We start from the raw sequence: 21,694 nt of genomic DNA, 5'->3' as shown, positions 1-21,694 counted from the left end.
GTATCTTAAAGGAAACCTGTGTTTTTAAAAAATGTATACCACAGCAATTGTTGGAATAGAGCTCAGCTTAGCCAGGTCTAAATTTTCATCCCTTGAGGAATGAGGCAAAGTAATTTAATATGTTAGGTGGGAAGGAAAAAAATGGTTAGGATTTAGGGATGGAGTATGAACATGAACTTCTCAAACACTGTTATTAATAGAAGGATGTTATACATGATAATCATGGAAGTAACAGGGTAGAGTGTTACAGTCTTATTTTTTAGCTTCTTGCATATTAGTTGAGAGAATTGATTTTCAGGCCTATATTGTTTCCAAAGTAATAAATGGGTTGTATATATTCAGTAGTTTCTTTTGGCACTTGGACTAAGATTTTAGAGTATCACTTTTAGTTACAGGTTAGGAATTACCTGTCTCAGTCTAATTTTTGGAAGGAAGGGTTTTTTCTTCCCAGGAAACTAGTGGTTGTGGCCCAGTGGAGTTAAAATACCCTGAGTCTGTTCTGGCACTTGCATTTTGTAGCCAAGGTCAAGTCACTCACCTCCTATCCAAGACTCAACTGAAAAGTACATTGGGCTGTGAAGACTAAGTCTGATGATGCAGTTGAAAAGCTGCTTATTGCCCAGAGGGCACATGCTGTGGGTAGAGGGGCCTGCAGAGCAGTGCTCAGTCCACAGCAGGGATCAGCACCGCAACAGGTGTGAGCACCCATTGCATCCCAGGTGCTGTGCCCTGTGCTTCCCCCCACCCAGGTGTTCACCTCCGGAGAAGCACTGGAAGCTTTACCAAAGACTCTCTCATATGGAGTCTTCTGATTCCATGAGTTCAGTTAATTCAAAGTGAAGTAAACATTCTCCTCCCTTTTCATAGTCTTATATTGATAGATTAAAACTTCCACTGACTTTGTTAAGCTTGGTAGACTTTGTTTCTTTGAAATGTAGAAGGGGTACTTTGGAGTTTCCCATGATGTGAAGGTTTTTTTGTTTTTTTGTTTCTTTGTTTGTTTTCTAACTGAAACATCTTGACCTAAAATTTAACACAAGTTTCTTTCTTGTTTATTTTGTAAAAATACTTAGGGCCATTTTATTTGGCCTTATGGATGTTTAAGAGGTATAAATTATTTGGCCATTATTCCAAAGACCTGTAATTTGTCAGGATATGTTTAAGCTTTGATAGAGTTTGTTTATTTCTTAGTTCTCCAGGGGACTTAGTTGGATTTTGCCTTTAATCTTGCAGCACCCACAGATCCAGAAGAAATCTCAGTACATCAAATACCTTTGTTGTGATGATGTGAGGACCCTGCACCAGTGGGTCAATGGTATCCGCATCGCAAAGGTAGGTTTTCTTTTGGTTTGATAATGGAATGATGGGTGTTTAATGATATGGTTTTGGTTGTCATGATAATTATCCTGTTTGTTTCATGTTCATGATTTTGCCAGTGTCTAGTTTCCTCAGGCCTAAGTTTCATGTTTTACATGTCTTTTTTTCTTGGTGATGGGGATAAGCTTTTAACACTTGGTATCCAAGGAATAATACTGCTGGTAAAAGCTTATGTCGCATCAAAGTGATTTATTTGGGCTTTGGAGAATGCACTGTATGATTCTTATATAGCAGAGTTCAGCCTAAACAAAAGAAATTTTTTGAAAATTAAACTACCTTGGGGTTGGGGGAAGAATGAATAGGTGGAGCATGGAGGATTTTTAGGGTGGCGAAAATACTCATACTCTGTATGATGCAATGGTGGGTACGTGTCCTATACATTTGTCCAAACCCGTAGAATGTAAACACCAAGAGTGAACCTAAGGCAACCTATGGACTTTGAGTGATTACTACATGTCCATGTAGGTTCACTGATTGTAACAAATGTACCACTCTAGTGGGGGATATTGATAATGGGAGAAACTATGCGTGTTTAGGGGCTGTGCATGTATGTGGGAAATCTCTGTACCTTTCTCTCAGTTTTGCTGTGAACCTAAAACTGCTCTTAAGAAAGTCTTAAAAAAGGTTTTTTAAAGGACATCTTAAAGATGATTATACATAATGCTTGAAAGGGTATTTATTCAGTTACTTTTAAGTTAATGTAACTAAAAATAAAATTCATTATAGACATAAAATCAAAGTTGCTTTAAAAGTAACTGAAAAAAAAATCTTTATATTGTTAATGAACATAATCAGAATCAAGTGTTGACTTCTTGCTGCCTTTCTCAAAATGAGGACAAATAAGAGTGGATTATAATTTACTGGTATGAAAAGAATGTTTGAAGTATTATAGGTATTTTAATACAGACTATGAGTCAGTAAACAGAAATGTGTCCCCTTTTCCTATCCCACGCATCCATACCATACCCAGTAAAGTACAGATGTCATCATTTACTGCCTTCTGTTTAGTACGGGAAGCAGCTCTACATGAACTATCAAGAGGCCTTGAAGAGGACAGAATCGGCTTATGATTGGACTTCCTTATCCAGCTCCAGCATTAAATCAGGATCCAGTTCTTCCAGCATCCCAGGTAGTTTAAAATGTCCAAAGAGCTCTTTACTACCAACAGGAAGGTTTCTCTATAGAGACTGATAGAAGACCTGGTTATCTCAGAGTGATTTTTTAAAACTAGAGCCATGCCTGATTTCTAAATTATAATCAATAGGTACATGTGCTTTTATTCATTTATTTTTTAATTTTTAGAGGGGATAATATCATGGGCTAGTTCACAAATGTGTTTGAAATGGAAAACCGGTAAAGTGGTAAAGCCAGGAGTTTTGTTATATATTTATAAAGTTTATTTGAAACTCATTCATATTGCTGAAAACAACTGTTGATGCATAATTGGGGGTAGAATGTTGCCTGGAGAAGAGTACTCCGAATCATGATGAAACTGCCCTCCTTCCCCACAGGTTTCCTGACATTTCAGCAGAGTGGAAACAACTGCAATTAGTTCAGTATCACAGTTAAGGAAGCTATTTAAGTCATCAAACTTTGTAAAGTTTTCAGAGGAAATAGTGATACTCAAAAGGGGCTTATTTTCAGATTCCCACATCCTTTAAACAAGGATGCTGTGATCACATCTTAAGATAAATGCTTCTTTCCCTTCAAAAGTTCCGTAAATGATATCTGTGTCATCTAAAATCATAATTTTTTTCTTTGTTCTAACAGCCCATGTTATGAAGTAATTACTTTAAGAAGTATTTGATTTAAAAGCTGTATGACTAGATCTCATCCCTAAATAAGTAAATAAAAACACATCGAGAATGTGTATATACATGGGCTAGTGTACACACATATATTCTCTATTCTGTCCACTGAGAGGGCTAGAAGCAGTGACACCCCAGTAGCAGTGAGAACACTAAGAACCTAGACCTCGGTTTCTCAATGCCATTTTCCAAAACAAAGGAGCCAGGGCTCTGGAGTGGCTGATTCTAGGGCTGTGGCAGAAAATATATAAGATGAGCCTGGAGCATCATGTGACAAAGGAAGTACTCAAGAAAACACAGCAATGGGAGTCTGTAAAAGGGACCCAGGACCCAACCTGAGAGAGTGCTCAGTGGCCAAAGCTGGAACAATTTGAGCAAGAAAATAACATAGTATAGGACTGTAATCCAAATTATAAAATAAATAGCCATCAGTCCATGGGGATATAAATAAATTATTGAATTAAATAAATAAATGGAGAAGAAGAGACAAATCTCCTGTACAGATTTCTAAATAGATTTATACAGATGCTCTGCCCTCAAGGAGGTGGCACTTAACTCCCCTCTTGTTAAGTGTGTGCTGTGTAAAGTGACTTGCTTCCAAAGAGCACGGAGTGGGGAGGTGTAACCTTATATCAGAGAAAGCTGACAAACCATACCTCGGCCAGGTGATCAAGGTAATAAGTCATATTGATAGCATGTGCCCTTGATGCAGTGTGATGAGACTGGCATTTTCCCTCTCTTGGTCTTCCTCCCCAAATCCCTTAACCTCAGAGAAAAAGCATCAGACAAATCAAAATTGAGAAACATGCTGCAAAATACCTGACCAGTACTCCTCAAAACTGTCAAGGTCATCAAAAACAAGGAGAGTCTGTGAAACTGTCATGGGAGACATGACAACTATCTGTAATATGGTAACCTGGATGGGATCCTGGATCAGAAAATGGACATTACGGAAAAACTAGTGAAATCCAAATAAAGTTTGGAGTTTAGTTAGTTTTTTTTTTAAAGTATTGTTTTATATTCTTTTTTTTTTTTTTAATTTATTTATTTTTTGGCTGCGTCGGGTCTCAGTTGTGGCGTGCAGGATCTTTTGTTGCGGCACATGGGCTTCTCTCTAGTTGTGGCGCATGGGCTTAGTTGCCCCGTGGCATGTGGGATCTTAGTTCCCTGACCAGGGATCGAACTGGCATCCCCTGCATTGCAAGATGGATTCTTAACCACTGGACCACGAGGGGGAAGTCCCAGAGTTAGTTAATATTAACATATGAGTGTAGGTTCATTATTCGTGACACATGGACCGGAGTATTGTAACATGTTAATAATGAGGTAAACTGGGTGCTAGGTATGTAGGAACTGTGCTAGTTTTGCAACTTTTCTGCAAATCTAAAACTATTCTAAAATAAAATGTTTATTAAATTGGGGGGGAGAAACCTTTGTGGCAATGGATTAGGAAAGGCAAGGTAAGAAGAGCATGTCACAAGTAGGATTGTAGAAAATGGAATTAAGGGAAAGATGGAGGGAAAAAAAGATGTATACTATTTTTTAGAAACTTATATAGCACTTAACAATTCAAGTGCTTCCACGTGTTACTTTATGAAGTGGTATGGTGCCTTTTCCCACTCCAGCATCATCTGTTTGTATACATCGTGTTAAGTATTAGGTAGACTTTTTCAGGTAAACTGTAAAATCATACATATTCATGCTGAAGAGAGCTCAAGAAGTCACGTTCCAGCCTCTTGTCTTATAGGCTGTTGTCCTAGATATTAGATAGGGATGAAGAAAATAGAGTAGGTTTTATCCTATATTGCTTATATTTTTACCCTGAGGATACCGTCTTAACTTTATCTAAAGGAGTTTGTGGCTGTTATCTTTGCAGTACTTTGATGAACTTGGCTGGACTTGCTTAATACTGCAATCTAATAATACCCACGTCTCACAGAGTGACTGGATGGGACTAGCTTTAACATTTGAGTCTCCACCAGATGCCAGACATTGGGCTAGGTGCTTCTGCAAGGTTATCTCACCTGACTTGGAGTCCAGTGAAATAATCTTTCCAGTTCCCTCACCCTGGATGTCAGTCAAATTACACTGTATCCTCAGCCATTCCCAGGTCCCTTGAAGATGTCTTCATGCCCTTCAGGAAGCCAGGCTATGACACAGCTGCTGTCTTGTGATGTCAGTACCTGAATCCCTAGGAAACACACTTCTTACTGGGTATCAGATTCTCAGTATCATTCATTACTGGGATAAAGGAAGTAATCATCATGTATAGATCTGAATTCATAAGTGAGAAATCTCTGAGATGGCCTGGAGCAGGGGTATATAAAAAGATTGATTCTCAATGTAATGAAGATATGACTGAACAAAAAAATTCACTATTCTATTCATGGTTCATTAATTCTCTCTCTCTCCTTTTTAAATTTATTTATTTATTTATTTTTGGCTGCGTTGGGTCTTCGTTGCTGCCCGTGGACTTTCTCTAGTTGCGGCGAGCAGGGGCTACTCTTGGTTGCGGTGCGCGGGCTTCTCATTGCGGTGGCTTCTCTTATGGAGCACGGGCTCTAGGCGCACGGGCTTCAGTAGCTGTGGCGCACAGGCTTAGTTGCTCTGCCGCATGTGGGATCTTCCCGGACCAGGGCTCGAACCCGTGTCCCCTGCATTGGCAGGCGGCTTCTTAACCACCACACCACCAGGGAAGCCCTCATTAATTTTCTTATTTGCTAGGAGTTCTTACAAGACAGGCTGTTAGGATACCAATAATGTTACTTGAAACTTTTATTGCAATTATCAGTTTTTTGTGGTGAACTATTTAAAAAGAATGGAGATTTCCTACTTGCCCTAGGACAAGAGAAGTTTTCTAGGGGAAAACGTGGGCTGTGTTTGTGTGAAATGAGTCAGGTAAAAGTAACTTGCTGCCGTTCTGCATCGCATCTGATCTTGAGTGAAAGTTATCCAAACATACATATTCATATGTCACAATACTGACTTATTTAATCTGATTTTTGAAAATCTGTTTCAAACAGAGTCTCAGTCCAATCACTCCAATCAGTCTGATAGTGGAGTGTCTGATACCCAGCCGGCAGGACACGTCCGTTCCCAGAGCATCGTGAGCTCCATCTTCTCCGAGGCCTGGAAGCGAGGCACGCAGCTGGAAGAGTCTAGCAAGGTAACACGCTCGGGTCAGGGTAGAGGGGAAATCTGTAGTGTTCCAGGGGTGTAGCTTGTTGTTCCTCTATTAGGAATCTTTCTTGGCCTTATTTCAGTATTCTTTCTTTGCTTCTCCTCAGAAATGGACATTTGTGAATTGGCTCTGATGATCTAAGATCTCAAAAAAAAAAAAAAAAACCTAGCAGTTTTATCAGTGGCTCAGGATTTTAAGAAATAACACTTTCCACTCTTAATCAGTTTGGTTGGAGCAACAACACCCTCCAGTGCCAATGCCTTAATTTTGTTCCAAAAAAGCTGCTAAGTGTTGATTATTTCTTTATTCGTTATTAATTTAGTTTATTCAGACTCATTCCTCTATCTTCCTTTCTTTTATGCTTTTTGGCATTTCTCTGCCCATTGATGAATTTTCTCAAATTATAGTGTACGTGGAAGACTAAATTCCAATTAATCCCCTTAAAATTTAGGATCCCTGAGCCTTGCATAGAAGGTTGTTCATTGACCCTGAAGGACACAAGTATAATTATTGCAAGACTGTTTAGAAAAATAGAGAGGTTCTTTAGCCGGGTTGAAAGATACCGTATCAAACTGCCTCTGAAGTCCTGTGGGCGACCGTGTCCCAGCAGTGCTCACGTCTCTGCAGGCGAGGGCACACACCGTCGCAAGGAGCCAGTAGGACACCCGGCCTGGCCATTTTGTTTTCACCCAGCAATCATTTTGATTTTTCATCGTTGTCATTCTTGTCTGAATCACTTACATCAGTACGTTCATCAGTGAGAATTAAGTGGCTATTTCCCCTCAGTTTATTCCTTTATTTGCATATGTGGTTGATCCGCTGGACATGGAGAGGGTGGAGGGAGGCGTATGTAGCCCAACGGGGTGGAACACTTTCTCTTAGAAAAATTAATATTTGAGAATTGGTTCTAATGACCTAAATTCTCAAGACACTGGCAGTTTAACTCCCTTATCAGAGGCTCCCACTTTTAAGAAACACTTCTTTTTCCTTCCCAGACTTAATCAATTTGAGTGGAACAGCGCTGTTTGGTGCTGGTAGTCCATATATGTCGTAGAGAAGCCGGGTTTACACAATTCAGATACCTAAGGAAAAGTCCTTTACCTTACTAAGCTTTTAATGGTGTTATCCATGTGCATTTTAAATTGTAGAACTACCCAGTTGTTATGAGAAAGGCCAAGGAAAGCAAAGGTCCACATGGTCTGTGACGAAGCAGTGTAGTCCGTCACGGCACGTAGTGTCAGAAAGACCACGAACCCTGCCATGCAGCAGTGACAGTGTGTTTGAGTCTTGACCCCCTGTGTGTTTCTTGTCCTGTTACCTCAGTCTCAGGTGCCAAATGAGAAGGCCAGCACAGCTAAGGTCTACTACACCCCTGCAGCAGCCAAGACAGGGTCAAGTTAAGGTCGGGGGCTGTTCTTTGGAAACACATTAACCTGGGTGACTCCTGTAACCAGATCTTGCAGACTAATGCTTTTATTTTGATGTGCAATTATTAAAGGAACATGTGAATGTCCTGAGGGGCATTAGAACTCAGCCCCTTAATGAGCCTTTTAGTCTACTAACCTAAGCATTCTTGACGCTAATTAGATGTCATTCAGAATTGGAAACAAATGGTTTATCTTGGAACCTCATAGTTTGTTCAAAGAGCCTAAAAGATGTACCCAAAGTTATTAAGCCAAGAGTTCTTCCTCTGCTCTTTCAGAAGTACTTGAACCACATTCATGCATGAGTAGCTCCATGAAATAAATGACCGGATGTGGTAATTTGGGCAGTGCCAAGAGGGGCCCACATGGGCTGGTCAGCAAGTTGTTGGCAAACTGTAGCTCCTATTTCTTGGTACATTTCCTTTACTCTAGCCTTCCAGAGTTTCCTCTCATTTTCTTCTGGCTTTTTCTGTATGATATTTTTATGATCTTTTGCTGTAATGTTTATGAAGCATTTCTTTATGTATTTTCCAGTAAAACAAATGTAAAGAATACCCCCCCTTTACCTGCATTGCTGGACTTCTGTGCATGTTGGATGCAAGTGTCTCACACGAACACGAGTGTGTGTGTCAAGCTCATTCATTCCTGTGTGACTGTGCACGCCTGCTGAACATTCTCATACTCTCACGTGTCTGCTCACTAGCATCAAAAAGCCATCCTCATTCTTCGGGAGGCCCTCCACCAGCACTCCTAAACCCAGTTATGGCATCTGCTTGATGTGGATGCGGTCCTGGACGGAAAGGTGAACTCCAGCCATCACGTCTCCCTTTGCCAGAGTCCGGGGGGTGGGGGGGTGGGGGTGCAGTTCCGTGCTCAGAGGCCCTCTAACTCGGGGCAGGGTGTGTGAAAGCCAGAGGCAGAAATCAGAGGGCCCAGCACCATCCAGACAGCTTGTGCAGCAGGAAGTTTTCCCCAGGTCGTTAGGCAGTCTGGCTGTTTGAGAAGATCGTTGGGTAAACACATTTTCTCCCCGCCCTTGTTGCCCAGGGAGTTAGATTTTAGCCTTCCCGACATTGTCCATCTTTATGATCACCAGCTGCTGCATCCTTTCATGCATGTCTCTGATTCCTTGCTTTTTAGTTTGACAGTCAAAGCTTACCTCTGTAACTGTTGTGTTTGTTGTGTTTTCTCTCTCCCAATCTCCCTTTTATCCTCCTTTTAGGCCAGAATGGAGTCTGTGAATCGAGGCTACACTTCTCTCATGCCCCCTTTGTCCCCGCAGCCTAAGCCGCTCACCCCCTGCTCTGCCTCACAGCCCTCGCCGCCCCTGCCGCCCCCGCCCCCGCCGCCGCCTCCGCCCCCGCCGCCGCCGCCGCCGCCGCCCCCGCCCCTGCCCAGCCAGTCGGCCCCTTCTGCGGGCTCGGCAGCCGCGATGTTTGTCAAGTACAGCACAATAACCAGGCTGCAGAACGCCTCTCAGCATGCGGGAGCCCTGTTTAAGCCTCCCCCGCCAGCAGGGATGCAGCCTCCCTCCTCGACCTCACAGGCAGGGAAGCCTCAGATCCTGGTGCCGCCCGGCGGCGCCGTTCCCCCACCGCCGCCCCCGCCACCTCCCCCCACCCCCGGCTCGGCTATGGCGCAGCTGAAGCCCGCCCCCTGCGCCCAGGCCCTGCCGCAGTTCAGCCCTTCCCCGCCCCCGCCCCCGCTGAAGATTCATCACGTGCAGCACGGCGCTCCAGCAGCCCCTCCGGCGCCGCCCCCACCTCTTCCCATCCCTGCACCCCTCCCTCCCCAGGCCCCCCCCAAACCCCCTGTGAGCGTGCCGCCCGCCGTACCACAGGCTCTGTCACCTACACCTACTCCTCCCGTCCCTCCAGTGAAAAAGGCGGCGCTTCCTGTGTCTCACGTTCCACCCTCTCCCCCTGCTCCTCCTGGCGCGGTCCCCCCGCCCACGCTACCCAAGCAGCAGAGCTTCTGTGTGAGGCCCCCTCCCTCTCCGCTGTCTCCGGCGCCTTCCGTGGTGAAGCAGATAGCCAGCCAGTTCCCCCCGCCTCTAGCCGCCCCCCCCGCGGAGGCGGCGCCCTTGAAGCCCGCCTCAGCCGCAGCAAACGTCGCCCCTCAGTCCCCGCCTGCTGTGAAAGCAAAGCCCAAGTGGCAGCCCGGCTCGACCCCTGTCCCTCCTCCGGACTTCCCTCCTCCTCCCCCCGAGAGCAGCCTGGTGTTTCCTCCGCCTCCGCCTCCGCCTCCGCCTCCGCCTCCGCCTCCGCCAGCCGCACCCACTGCTGCTCCTGCCCCTGCCCCTGACAAAAGCGGATCTCCGGGCAAGAAGACCAGTAAGACGTCCAGTCCGGGGGTAAAGAAACCTCCCCCGACCCCGCAGCGCAATTCCAGCATTAAGTCCGGCAGCTGTGCAGAGCACCCTGAGCCCAAGAGACCCTCAGTAGACAGTCTAGTCAGCAAGTTCGCAGCGCCGGAACCCTCGGCGTCTCCCGGCAAGGAGACGCCGCCACCTCCCGCAGCGCCCCCCAAACCTGGAAAACTCAGTCTTCCCGGAGTTCTCCAGCAAGGGGGCGTGTCGGCAAAAGCATCTGTTCTGAGTGGGCGCGGCAAGGACTCCGTGGTAGAATTCCCTTCTCCTCCGTCCGATTCTGACTTTCCACCCCCTCCGCCGGAAATAGAGCTTCCTCTGCCCCCCGTAGACATTCCCGCAGTGTTCTCGGGAAGCACGTCTCCGAAAGTGGCAGTGGTTAATCCGCAGCCACAGTCGTGGGCCAAGACGTCGGTCAGGAAGGCCCCTCCGCCCACGCGGCCCAGACGCAACGACAGCACCCGCCTCACGCAAGCCGAGACCTCCGAGCAGCCGCCAATGGCCACAGTCGTGCCACAAGTGCCCACCTCTCCCAAGTCCAGCCTTAGTGTCCAGCCTGGATTCCTGGCTGACCTCAACAGGACACTGCAGCGGAAGTCCATCACGCGGCATGGCTCGCTCTCCTCCTCGCGCGTGTCCAGAGCGGAACCCACGGCCACCATGGATGATATGGCATTGCCCCCGCCACCCCCCGAGCTGCTCTCTGAGCAACAGAAAGCCCGGTATGGAGGCAGTCATATATCAGGCTATGCAACGTTGCGGAGAGGGCCGCCTCCCGCTCCCCCGAAAAGAGACCAGAACACCAAGCTTTCAAGAGATTGGTAGCTACCGTAGGACTTTAATTTCCGTGGGATCTGTAATCAGTTCTACAGTCAGCTCACCTGATCATCTACGAATTCAGGCGTTCAGAGCCTCTTGGTATGATGTTGCTGTTGTTATTCAGGTAGTGTTCAGCTATATGTGTGTGTACGTGTGCAGGTACACACATAGCTATACATGGATAGGTAGTGTATGTATATATATGTATACATATATGTATATGTATATATATAGCTGAAAGTGATTCTATTTATTCTTTTTCTCTCCTAATCTGAAAATGGGTTTTGTGTATTTTGGGTGGCAGCGGCATGGAAGGGGTTGTGTGTCCTGCCTGTCCCTTATGATTTCTATTATCTATCATGTGGATTGGACCAAAAACTTCTGACTTAATTAGAAGGTATTTTATAAATGTCCACGCGCGGCCTATCTGTGCATGTTGTATATTATATATTAAGGATAGATGTATAATGTGCTGCTTCTCAGTTTGAGAAGACAACCAGAATGTTTGGTGTATCTATGGGGCTTTTGTGTTTGTTTTTTCCCCAGTTGGCTGAAGTTAGAACTGCTTGACTGACATTTCATTACTATACATAAAGGGGCACTTTAATCAGGAAAACCTCTCAGCTTCATAGAACGGGTAATAGTGCAGTGTGGGGAAATTTTCAGACACTTATCTGTACGTGGTCGGTCGTGCATAGAAAAAAGTAAATACATGGTGTAACTAAACCATTCTAGTTGCAAAACTGTTGCCATGATCCCACAGGAATCTAGGATGTGTTCTGTCACAGGTAAGCTCTTCGCCTGTAATACATGGATAATTTAGTACTATAATCCTGCATAGTTCTTTTTGTACTGTTGGGATCCTTTTCATGAGCTTGTGAAGCTTCAAGTTTGGCTTCATGATTCTTGCTTTGATTTATTGTAAGAGGATATCCAACACGATACCCTTGGAATGCTCTGTCCCAGTGTGTCTTTCGGTCACCAGTTACCTCCTTATAGTGTGTGCTGTAGGTAGATGCCGATACTAGGTATCTGTAGACAATTGCTATATCAGGTATACGCAATCATTTGTCCAGTCCAATATGTTGCACCATGATGAAAAACAAAATCACCTTCTGAAATGCATCTTTTTTGGATATTGCTCTCTAGAAGGATGGATGATTAGAAAAGAGAACAAAACTGGCCCCTGTGCAGCTGTCATTAATCAGGTTTTTTTGTGGCTAGTAACGTGAAATACAAAGAATTCATTTAGGTGTGGGGCTATCATAGAGGGAGGGGGAAAATGAGTTTTTTGACAGTTTCACCCATAGCGACTGGAGCACACTAGGGTCCTTGCTTGTTGTAGCCTGGTTGTAGAGATTTGTCCAGGTTACCAGGTGTTCTGATGGGAGTTGTATGGTCCAAGTACAGTAAGTGACATTACATATTATGCATATGCAGTTTGGTATAACATGGAATCATTGCTCTAAGGACACACTATAATTTCTGTATGCTTCACACTATACTTCTAGATGCTTTTTTTTCCCCTGTGAATTTTCCTCGGTATATGAGAGAAATGTGTATTGGGTCATCAATTTGTGATGATAAATTGACCGTCAGGTCAATCTCAGAGCTGCTCTTAAACCAGAGAATAAAAACTAGCCTCCCCAGCAGTGACAAATGAGCACACCTTGTAATGAGAGTCTGTGCCTGTTATGAATAGGGATCACCAGTGCAAACTGCAAAAATCTCTGACACTATCCCATAAGGAAAAAGCAATGCCAGTACAGTGGGGCAGAGATAGTAAATAATTCAAGAATAAGCAGAGTTGTGCTATGGAAACAGGATTTCCCTGTAACCCATTCTCCAACAAAGTACTTCATCATAGAGAGTAAGAGGCACCCCCCAACTGTCACAGATGTGACAGTATACTCATGTGTTTATAGAGCAATAAGAATATATACCATTGTGCATTTGTTACGGCCCTGCTTCTTTAAAAGATACTTTTTAGATCTTTTCAGTTGTTCACAAAGTTGTGTGTGCTTGATATTGTTATGCTTATGAAGTGACCTTTAACACATCTGCGTTGTTAATTTAAGCATGCACAGCAATTTGAAAAGCATTTGAGTAAGACTGCCAAGCTCCACTGTGACTCATGAGTGAAGTGATTTCCCATTGTCTTCTGCCTGCAGCTTTATATTCTAAGGATCGCCCTTATTTGTGGGATAGAGTTTCTAAGAATAGGAATCCAATGATATAAATATTCATCACTAGGGTTTTTTGTGGTGGTGGTGGTCTTTTTTTATATGAAGGTGGGCAACTTCAGCTCTCCTTGAGGGAAAAAACTCATGTGCCCTCAGTCTTCATTCCCTCCCCATTTGAGCCCTAAGATCCAGCCTTTTTTTTCAGTGGGGAATTTCCCGGGCCTTCTTGCTTGTGTCAGTCCGGATGGTAGCCATCCTGAACTGATGCTTCTGATGTATCGTTTTTCTGAAAGAGCAGACATCCTTTAGAACACTAGGGACACCAAGGAGAACAAGGCCAGAGGAGGAGCTGTTTCATTTTTACCCCAGTCAGTGGCTTGTTGACTATTTGACAACAGGCTGTTTCCCTTTGTATTTCTCCAAAGACAGAAAAGGCTATTTAATCAACATTTTTTCCTCTGTGTGTGAAACAACTGAATCAAAAAAAAAGCAAAACAAAACCAAAATGATACTTTAGATACACTTCTAGTGTTTTACTGCCTAGTGGGTTTTTTTTTTGGAATTTGGATATTTGTTAGGATGTGGTTTCGTCGGGGGTCGGGGCTTTGGAGATGACTGTTATTTTTGTACTGTTCTTCTTCCCTGGTGTGTTCAAGGAAAAAAGGTACTGCCAGATGACACTAGCACTGCGCCTTCTTTCACTGCCTTCTGCTGAGCAGCTCTAACTCAGCGAAGCTTCTTCGGGTCAACGAAGAAGATCTTGGCAGCTGTCTTGGCTGTACTGAAAGATGAACAGCATAGGTGAACTCATCCTGCTGTGGAGGGCAGTGCAAACAGGTGCCCATTAGAGCTAGTGACTAGATTAATTAGTGACACCCTTAACTTCTACCACATAATTTCAAAATTGGATCCAACCTATGCTTAAAGTTTTGGCACCAACTCTGAAGGGTAGCAAAGCCTGCTCTGGTTAGATTATTCTGTACTGAAGCTTTTACTACTCAAATGCATTTTTTTTTTTTCCTTAGCTGCTACAGAATTAAACTCTTGGAAAAAGTAACTAACTAACTACTACTGTAAAGGTTTACAGGTACCCACTTAACTGTAAATTGGATTTTTTTTTTAATTTCTGGGGCTTTTTAAGATAAGACTGCTGACTTCAGAGAAGTTATAGGAAACAATTTTCATCAGAACGCCTCACAGTAATGTAGACGTGCTGACGTTTCACAGTCCTCCGACATCAAGGTGCTCCTGCCCACTGACGGCATATCCTGCTAAGGAAGGGCTGTGAACTCTCTTGGAAGTCCCCTCTCTATGTAAGTTTACTTGCCACTGAAAGCAGTCCTGAGTTTATCAAGAAAGTAAGTTAATCTAAACAAAATTGGGGGATCATGAAGAATAATTCAATAGAGTAACAACTCTGAGGTCAAGGTTATTAATAGCTGTGCATCCAATTAGAGTTTCATAAGCTGCTATTCTGGGAGAATACAACTGCTAATAAGTTCATGTCAAGGATGTAAAGCTACGATTAGCCTGAAAAAAACTTCAGGTAATGGTAGGATTGGTTTGATTTGACTATCAGGCCACCAGCAGAACCCTTTGTCACCTTTTTTCCCTCAGCTAAAAGCAGTTTTATGTTACAAACACAAGGTGATTTTAAACAAGCAGACTAACCTTTTCCTCGTTTTATATATTACCAAATTTTTTATACAGTTTTCACATAGTTATAACTTATCTCACAGATTTAAGTTCAGACCAATTAAAACTGTATGACCCTGTGTGATTATAGGTGTAATGACTTGCTTTCAATAACATAGGCTTCATAATTTGGATTTATACACTTGATAAGAGGACGTCTCTTTCTAAAAAAATCACTTTAGGTTGCAAGTACCTTTTGCCACTTGGAATTTTGTTTCATACACTTTATATCATTGCATAAAGCAAGTTATTCCTAACCCTATAGGAATATGAGACCACTCACAAAGTTGAGATTTGATCCATGGACAGATGCAAGTAGTGCAGAATTAAGTATCCCAATATCTTTTAAGATTTATTTTCATTTAAAAATTGAATAGAAGATCATTGTTTTAACCCCTTTACCAGACTCCCTCAAACTAAACAAGTGCTCGGTTCTTAATTGTGCCCTTGGAAGATCTATATGTAAATGAAATCTGAAATTTAGCCGTAGTATAAACTTGCTAAGTAAAAATAAGCTAAACGCAATATACTTGATAAACAAACACTCGAAGGAAATAATCTCCAGTTGGTTTGCTCTTTGCTTGTTGAAGTAATAAACCATTTAGAAGAGGAAACATCTGCTATAACCCCCAGTGCCTTGAACTCTTTTGGAGGATTAGCATTTAAAAAAAAAAAAAAATCCAACAGGCAAACTTTGAGGTGCTAATGAAAGAGAAGGAAGGTGTTTCTAGTTTGTGCAGAAACAGGAAAAGTGATGGTCTCACAAGAGATGGGCTTCATCTACCTAAACGGGGTCTGGCTGCTTTCTACCAAAGACATTTAGAGAAGTGAGTCGAGTCAGGGTGATGGTGAATACTACATATTTAAAAGATGGCCAAGTTCAGAAGTGAATGTTGATCATGGATGGCTGTTAACACCAAGCTCATCATCGAAGCCTCAATCTCTTCTTAGGCAGAACATGCTTGTGGCACTTAAAAAAAAAAAAAATCTGCATTTTGGAAACTGTCCATTGTTTGTTAAGTTTATTGTAACCTAATACCAAAAACTGCCATTTTTCATGATTACCACCTCCTATATTTTTCTCTCTACTTGTAAATAATTCCTCCTAGAAAATAAGCATTAACTGGAATGTTTCAAATGATTTTGCTTAATTTTATTATCAGCCACTAGTGAACTCCTTTTATAGAAATGTACATTTAAAATATTAGCTTGTGCTAAATGTCATAAAAACATTGTTTACTGTTTTAAAGAAAAATTGCACATTATATTTAACTGGGATTGCTCCCAGTTGCTGACATCTAAGCTGTGGGAGCTTTGCCATAAATAGATACAATGTAGGAATATACCTTACTAAAGCATGATAAAGGCAAAAGGAACTGCATTAAAAGTACTTGATAGAAGACGTTAATCAGATAATTATGCACAGCTCAGTAAAGATGAAGTTACAGTTTTTCTTTCAGCTTTGTAGCTATTATTTTCTTCTGCTTAAATGTACGCTCTCATTTAATTATGTGCCTTGCTCCCTGATTGTGCAAACCTATATATATATATAGATATATATAAGAGATATATTCAGTACTACTGACCATGTTTTTGTTCTACTGCTGGATTAAGTTATTTTCCAAGTTACTCTTGCCAGTTACTGTCAGTAAACTATTGTAATGGCTTAGGACAGTAGTCATACAGTCAGTGTAATTTTTCAGCTACGTGTTTTCCTTATGTCAGCTTATCCAATCCTTAATAAAAATACATAGATTTCATTTAAACGTCAGAACTGTACTTGACTGTTTGTTTGTGGATCGGCCCCACTAAGAACCTGGTTTTGCTGTTTATGTCAAGGTACCCAAAACAGAGAGGCTGCAACACGCACGTAAAGTGTGAAGGTAAACAAACTGTAATTTGATGTGTTCAACTGATTGATTAGCCTTTAAGAAAATAACTTTTAAGATTTTTTTTCTTTAAACAAACAAAATACAACTAGGTACAAACTAGTACAAAAAGAGGTGCTTTTTGTTTCAAAGCCTTGTTACCACAATCATGTCTTGGACTGCCATGTCAAGGTATGTATAAATGTGGATTCGAATGTATTTACAAATCATGTTATCAATCATTTACCAAACTGGGCAAAAAGAACAGACGGTCTCCTTTTTTATATTAAAAGAAAAGAACTGTATGTATTTGGTGGAAAGTGATCAAAACCTCAGGTTCACTTACAGCAAAAATAGGGACAGAAAGTAATTATTTAGTGCAACAGGGAAGGATTCTCTCTGACACACTTAAACTTACTTACCACCTTAGAAAGGAGGTTACGGGAGTTCCCTGGTGGCCTAGTGGTTAGGATTCTGGGCTTTCACTGGTATGGCCCGGATTCAGTCCCTGGTCGGGGACCTGAGATACCGTAAGCCACACAGCACAGCCAAAAAAAAAAAAAAGGAAAGAAGTTACTTGCAGAAATACATTCACAAGACATTTGGATATACTTTGTAGGATTTTATTTAGGCCAAGTTCTTAGTACACAGCAACAATTAACTTGAAATACAATTTCAAAATTAAAAAGTGAGTGTTCCCGCAACTCATCTGGAGGTGGTTTAATGGCACGCACAAGAAACGTTACTGGCGACAGACTGCTCCCTCAAATTTTCCTACACAGGTTTTCACTCAACTCGTAACACCAACCCTCCCTCCGGGAGCTAAAAGTATAACTGACCAGATCACAAATTGTTTACATTCTTTTTTGTAAACCATCTTGTTAAGAAAGATGCATGGACACAAATATGATAAAAACTGTGTTTCCATAGAATTCTGAAGTTGCAAAAGACGTTTCCATTTTAATGTGAAAATAAGCTTTTTGTCTTTTGTTTGATTTTTTACAAAAAACCTCAAGATATTTAGCAAGGATCATTTATACACAGCTAGGCCCTGTCATTTGTCAATTTTTTTTTTTAAAGAATTATGAGATTCTCAAGAAATAGGAACGAAGATCAGCATAAAATAAACATAAGGTAATGAGCGCAATGCCTGTTTTAGAAGTGTTTTCTAAGGCTCTCTCAAATAAGGCTGTGCTGTGCTCTTTCCAGTGCCGAGACACTGTAACATTTTAGCTACATACACCTTATGGAAAAGACCATTTGTTCTGAGTGTAGTTTTAAAAGGGTTAAAATGAAGATTACTTTCACTAATTAAGGCTACACTCAATACACTCCTTTAAACAACACTCTGAATGGTATTTATGGAGACATAGCATATCTTTTCAAGTATCTTCCTTAAGACATCCAGTAGAACTTTAAAAGAAACATACAACACAATTAAGACAGTTGTAGAAAGAGTACCAGGTGCTGAGTCAGGAATTCTACCTTTGTTAACTAGCTGTTATTTGAAAAGGAAACATCTAAACCTCATCAGTAAAATGGGATTGAACTAAAATTTCTGAAATCTCATCTAGCTCTAAAATTCTATGACTCTAAGGAAATCATGTGAGGGAAATCATCACCGTAACACTGATCAGGAGTTTCTGGCCAAAGAAGTTCAGAAGTGAACAGATGGGAAGTGATGCAGATCCCCATTCTTTTCCAAGACGTAGCGACCACCTGCCAGTTCCTCCATCAAACACTTTTCAAAGGGAGAGGTGGCCTTCAGGACATGCCATGCTGTCTCCACTGAGGAGAAAAGGTGGTAAGAAAGTACCAAAGTACCAGTTCTTAATGCAGAAAGGACACCTGCTAAAAGCAAATGAGCATATAGGATAAAAGCAAACTACTATCATTTTGATGCCTCTCAAACAGAAAAATCTTCAGTAATATCAAGAGACTGCTGAGGAGCACAGCTACATTACAGAGACCACTGTGAAGACACATAAAACAGTCTCTCTAGCTGGGTAATAAACAGCGGCAGGAGGGGAAAAAGAAAGGGAGGGATGAAAATGTCTCACCCAGTGACTCTTAGGAATGCAGCAAGAGTAGCAGGCCCTTAACCCTACTGTAGGAACAGCACGTGCCCCTGGAGAAGGTAGAAAGCAAGTAGCCAAAAGATGGGAAACACTGAACAAGACATCTTAAAGGTTTCATATGTATTTCAAACACAGAAGGCTGAATCTCTCAAGTCTAGATTTTGACACATTGACACTTTTGGTTTTCAATTTATTGCCTAGGCCATGATGTCAACAAGGAAGTATATTTTCATTTACATCCCTATGGCCTTTCAAATAGTAATACTTTAAAAAAGGGAACAAACTCTTAACCCCCGCCCCTTTTTTTTTTTAAGGAAAAAGGTTGTGGACACAAGTCAGAAACACTTCAAGAGGAAAAAGATTCCCTCTAGCCTGATAAAATGGTTGCTTACTGGTCAGCAGATTTTAGACTTGGATCATCTTTGCCACAATATTATGTAGCATGTAAGATTTCTGCACTCATTTAGAATTCCTACTACCAACCATCTTGTAGTGTATAAAAAGATAAATGGGGGAAACTTAGAATAAAACAAATACTACCCTCACATACTATTAATAGCATGCAATCTATGAAATGTTACATACATTAAAAGTCTCCAGTGACTTTAGGCCTGGCCCATCATTACACAGTATCCTTCCAAAACGATATATAGAATTCAAAACTATACAAAAATTTAAAATATGCAGAAAATCCAACAGGTGTTATTTTTAAAACAAAAAAATCACACACGTTAGTACTAAAAAATAAAGGAAAAATCAGCTGACCCATGGATCCCTCTGCGGCAGGTCTTCAGTCTGAAGGACTTCACTGACGTCTTCTCCGTTCCCCAATCCAGCAGGGGTCCAACAAGCAAGCTGACCACCACCAACTCCTTTTGCACAACTGTCTTCTGGGCTTCTGTAGGTGTGAGCTGTGGGCACTATTTATTGGATTTCAAAATACCCTCTGCCTTATTAGTCCAGTAAGTTTTCTCAGCGAAAAGCTATTTAAATAACTCTGAACATCTAATTTCCAAACAGTTTTCCTAGTCACACACCAACACTAAGAAGAGTTTAACCTCTCCAAGTATAGTCTTGGTTGCAGCCGTAATGAAGCTGAAGGCTCAGAGGACACTCAAGGGCCATTACTTTGAAGGAAGACAGGGAATAAAGGGTGTCAAGGTGACCTAACAAAGCATGAAGTGTAATGTGTACTGGAGGCAAGTTAATGAAAACTAAATTCAAAGTGCTGGAGAAATCTAAAAAGAGCTAACTTGCAGTGTGTGAGAAAAAAACCTGCAACCATAAAACAAAAATCTTGATACGAAACACTGTACCTGGGTCTCAGTTAAATGGTGGTAAGTTTTCTGCTCTGACAACAGATTCACAGGTGGAATATTAACTCTGTCAACACCATGTGAACTCCCTCACACCTACTACACTTGTTCATTTTCCAATCAAGTTCCTCTCTCTGCACTACCTATTATGTTCAAGGCCCATGTTTGAAATATTTGCAGCCTACCACCTCTCACCTTTCCCCCAGCACTGGGAAGTCACCTGGCAAAGGTCTCTTCTGGCCAAGTCGCTGGGACTGGAAAGGACCCATGGTAGCTTTGGCCCGTGAGCTGGTTTATCATCACAGTATTCACCTGCTGAGCAGCAAGGCCTCCTGGATCTTTTTTCAATATTTCTTATACTGATTAGAGAAGAGATGATTAAAGCCATCTGCCTTCCAAACTCCACTGAATCTGAAGTTGTAATTGTGCAGATGAAAAAAAAAAATACTTGAATAAGTATTTGGCCTTATACCACTTATCCCACTATCCTTAGTCTGAGAGATAAGGTTCAAATCCTTACCAAGAGCAGCTACTTCAAAAGCCAATCACACAAAATCAGGGGAATATTTACCTTTTCTAAGTGAGTAAACAATTCAGCAGTAGCTAACACCTGCCATAACATTCAGAGAGCACAGCAGCAAGCCTTTTATTCCCAGTGACTGTCGAGACTTGAAAATAACTGCTATTTAAAAAAAAAAAAAAACAAAAAACCTATTTTTCTAAATAGTGAAAGAAGTAAAGAAATAGTTGGTCGACCTCTAAGGTCCTACTCCTCAAAACAGCACCTAAGGCAAGGGTTTAGGATGCACTTCTGCAGTTCAACCTCTCTGGAACCTCAGGGACCCTCGTGTCTACCTCTGCATGCCCGCTTGAGCGCACGAGCCGGGCTGCACCTGTCACAGCCCGGGGCGCACTGCCAGCAGCGGCAATGCAGTCTCACGCAGCAGCAGCAGCAGGAGAACAAAACCACCTTCAGAATGTTTGGAGATTCAAATCATTCTTATAATCTACGAACTGAGAAACATGAAGGGATGCAAGTCAGCTCAACACTAACTCACTTGGTGCACTCAAGTGCTGACTGAATGCAGGATTTACAGTGTTGAAGAGGAAATAAGCCATGTGAAACAATTATAAAAATGGTTATGTATGGTATTTAAATATTGGTTCCCCCTCCTCATCCAAGTGGAAGGAAGTGTGGGGCTGGGGCACGCCCTGGGCCACGAGGCTAACCACAGGCACTGCAGATCATCCAATGCCACAGATTCCGCAGGAGGAGAACTCCCACGCGTGTACAGGATTCCTGAGAAAGATCCCAGATTTCTTTTCTGAATCAGTTTTAACCTGATTTGTTTCACATAGTTATGCTGTTATACCTCTGATATATTCAGAAACGTCACTTTATTTCAGTCCAAACAGCTCAGCATAGTATAAGTGACGGCAGAAAGAGCCATTTGTTCCAACTCAGCTTGCTTTTTTGTTCTAATACTGAGGGATAAACCAAAAAAAAAAAAAACATAAGTAGTTTTTGTCATTTGAATCCTTCATTCATTTCACTGGAGGGGAATCCCCAGGGCCTT

At 42.1% G+C, this 21,694-nt stretch overlaps 2 protein-coding genes across 8 annotated transcripts in view; one reads left to right on the top strand and one right to left on the bottom strand.

Moving 5' to 3' along the window:
- Positions 1-13,185, top strand: part of RAPH1 (Ras association (RalGDS/AF-6) and pleckstrin homology domains 1) — a 90,599-nt gene extending 77,414 nt beyond the window's left edge. The window contains exons 11-14 of the mRNA XM_061186668.1: positions 1,234-1,332; positions 2,386-2,506; positions 6,209-6,351; positions 9,013-13,185. Of these exons, the coding sequence (XP_061042651.1) occupies positions 1,234-1,332; positions 2,386-2,506; positions 6,209-6,351; positions 9,013-10,983 (2,334 nt within the window). The 3' untranslated portion in view covers positions 10,984-13,185. The remainder of the gene's footprint in view (positions 1-1,233; positions 1,333-2,385; positions 2,507-6,208; positions 6,352-9,012) is intronic.
- Positions 13,186-17,330: 4,145 nt separating this feature from the next.
- ABI2 (abl interactor 2) overlaps positions 17,331-21,694 on the bottom strand; it is a 90,290-nt gene continuing 85,926 nt past the window's right edge. For 4 of the 7 annotated variants that reach the window (XM_061186625.1, XM_061186653.1, XM_061186618.1 and 1 more), the window contains 2 exons: positions 20,313-20,528; positions 17,331-19,721 (listed from right to left, as the gene is read on the bottom strand). In XM_061186625.1, the coding sequence (XP_061042608.1) occupies positions 19,558-19,721; positions 20,313-20,528 (380 nt within the window). In that variant the 3' untranslated portion in view covers positions 17,331-19,557. The remainder of the gene's footprint in view (positions 19,722-20,312; positions 20,529-21,694) is intronic. The other 3 variants (XM_061186633.1, XM_061186640.1, XM_061186657.1) reach the window with 3 other exon arrangements.

Source organism: Eubalaena glacialis, chromosome 1 (assembly GCF_028564815.1).
Source record: "Eubalaena glacialis isolate mEubGla1 chromosome 1, mEubGla1.1.hap2.+ XY, whole genome shotgun sequence".
In the NCBI taxonomy this organism is placed as follows: domain Eukaryota; kingdom Metazoa; phylum Chordata; class Mammalia; order Artiodactyla; family Balaenidae; genus Eubalaena; species Eubalaena glacialis.
Note: the sequence above shows the minus strand (reverse complement) of the source record. Positions and strands in the feature narration are given on the sequence as shown.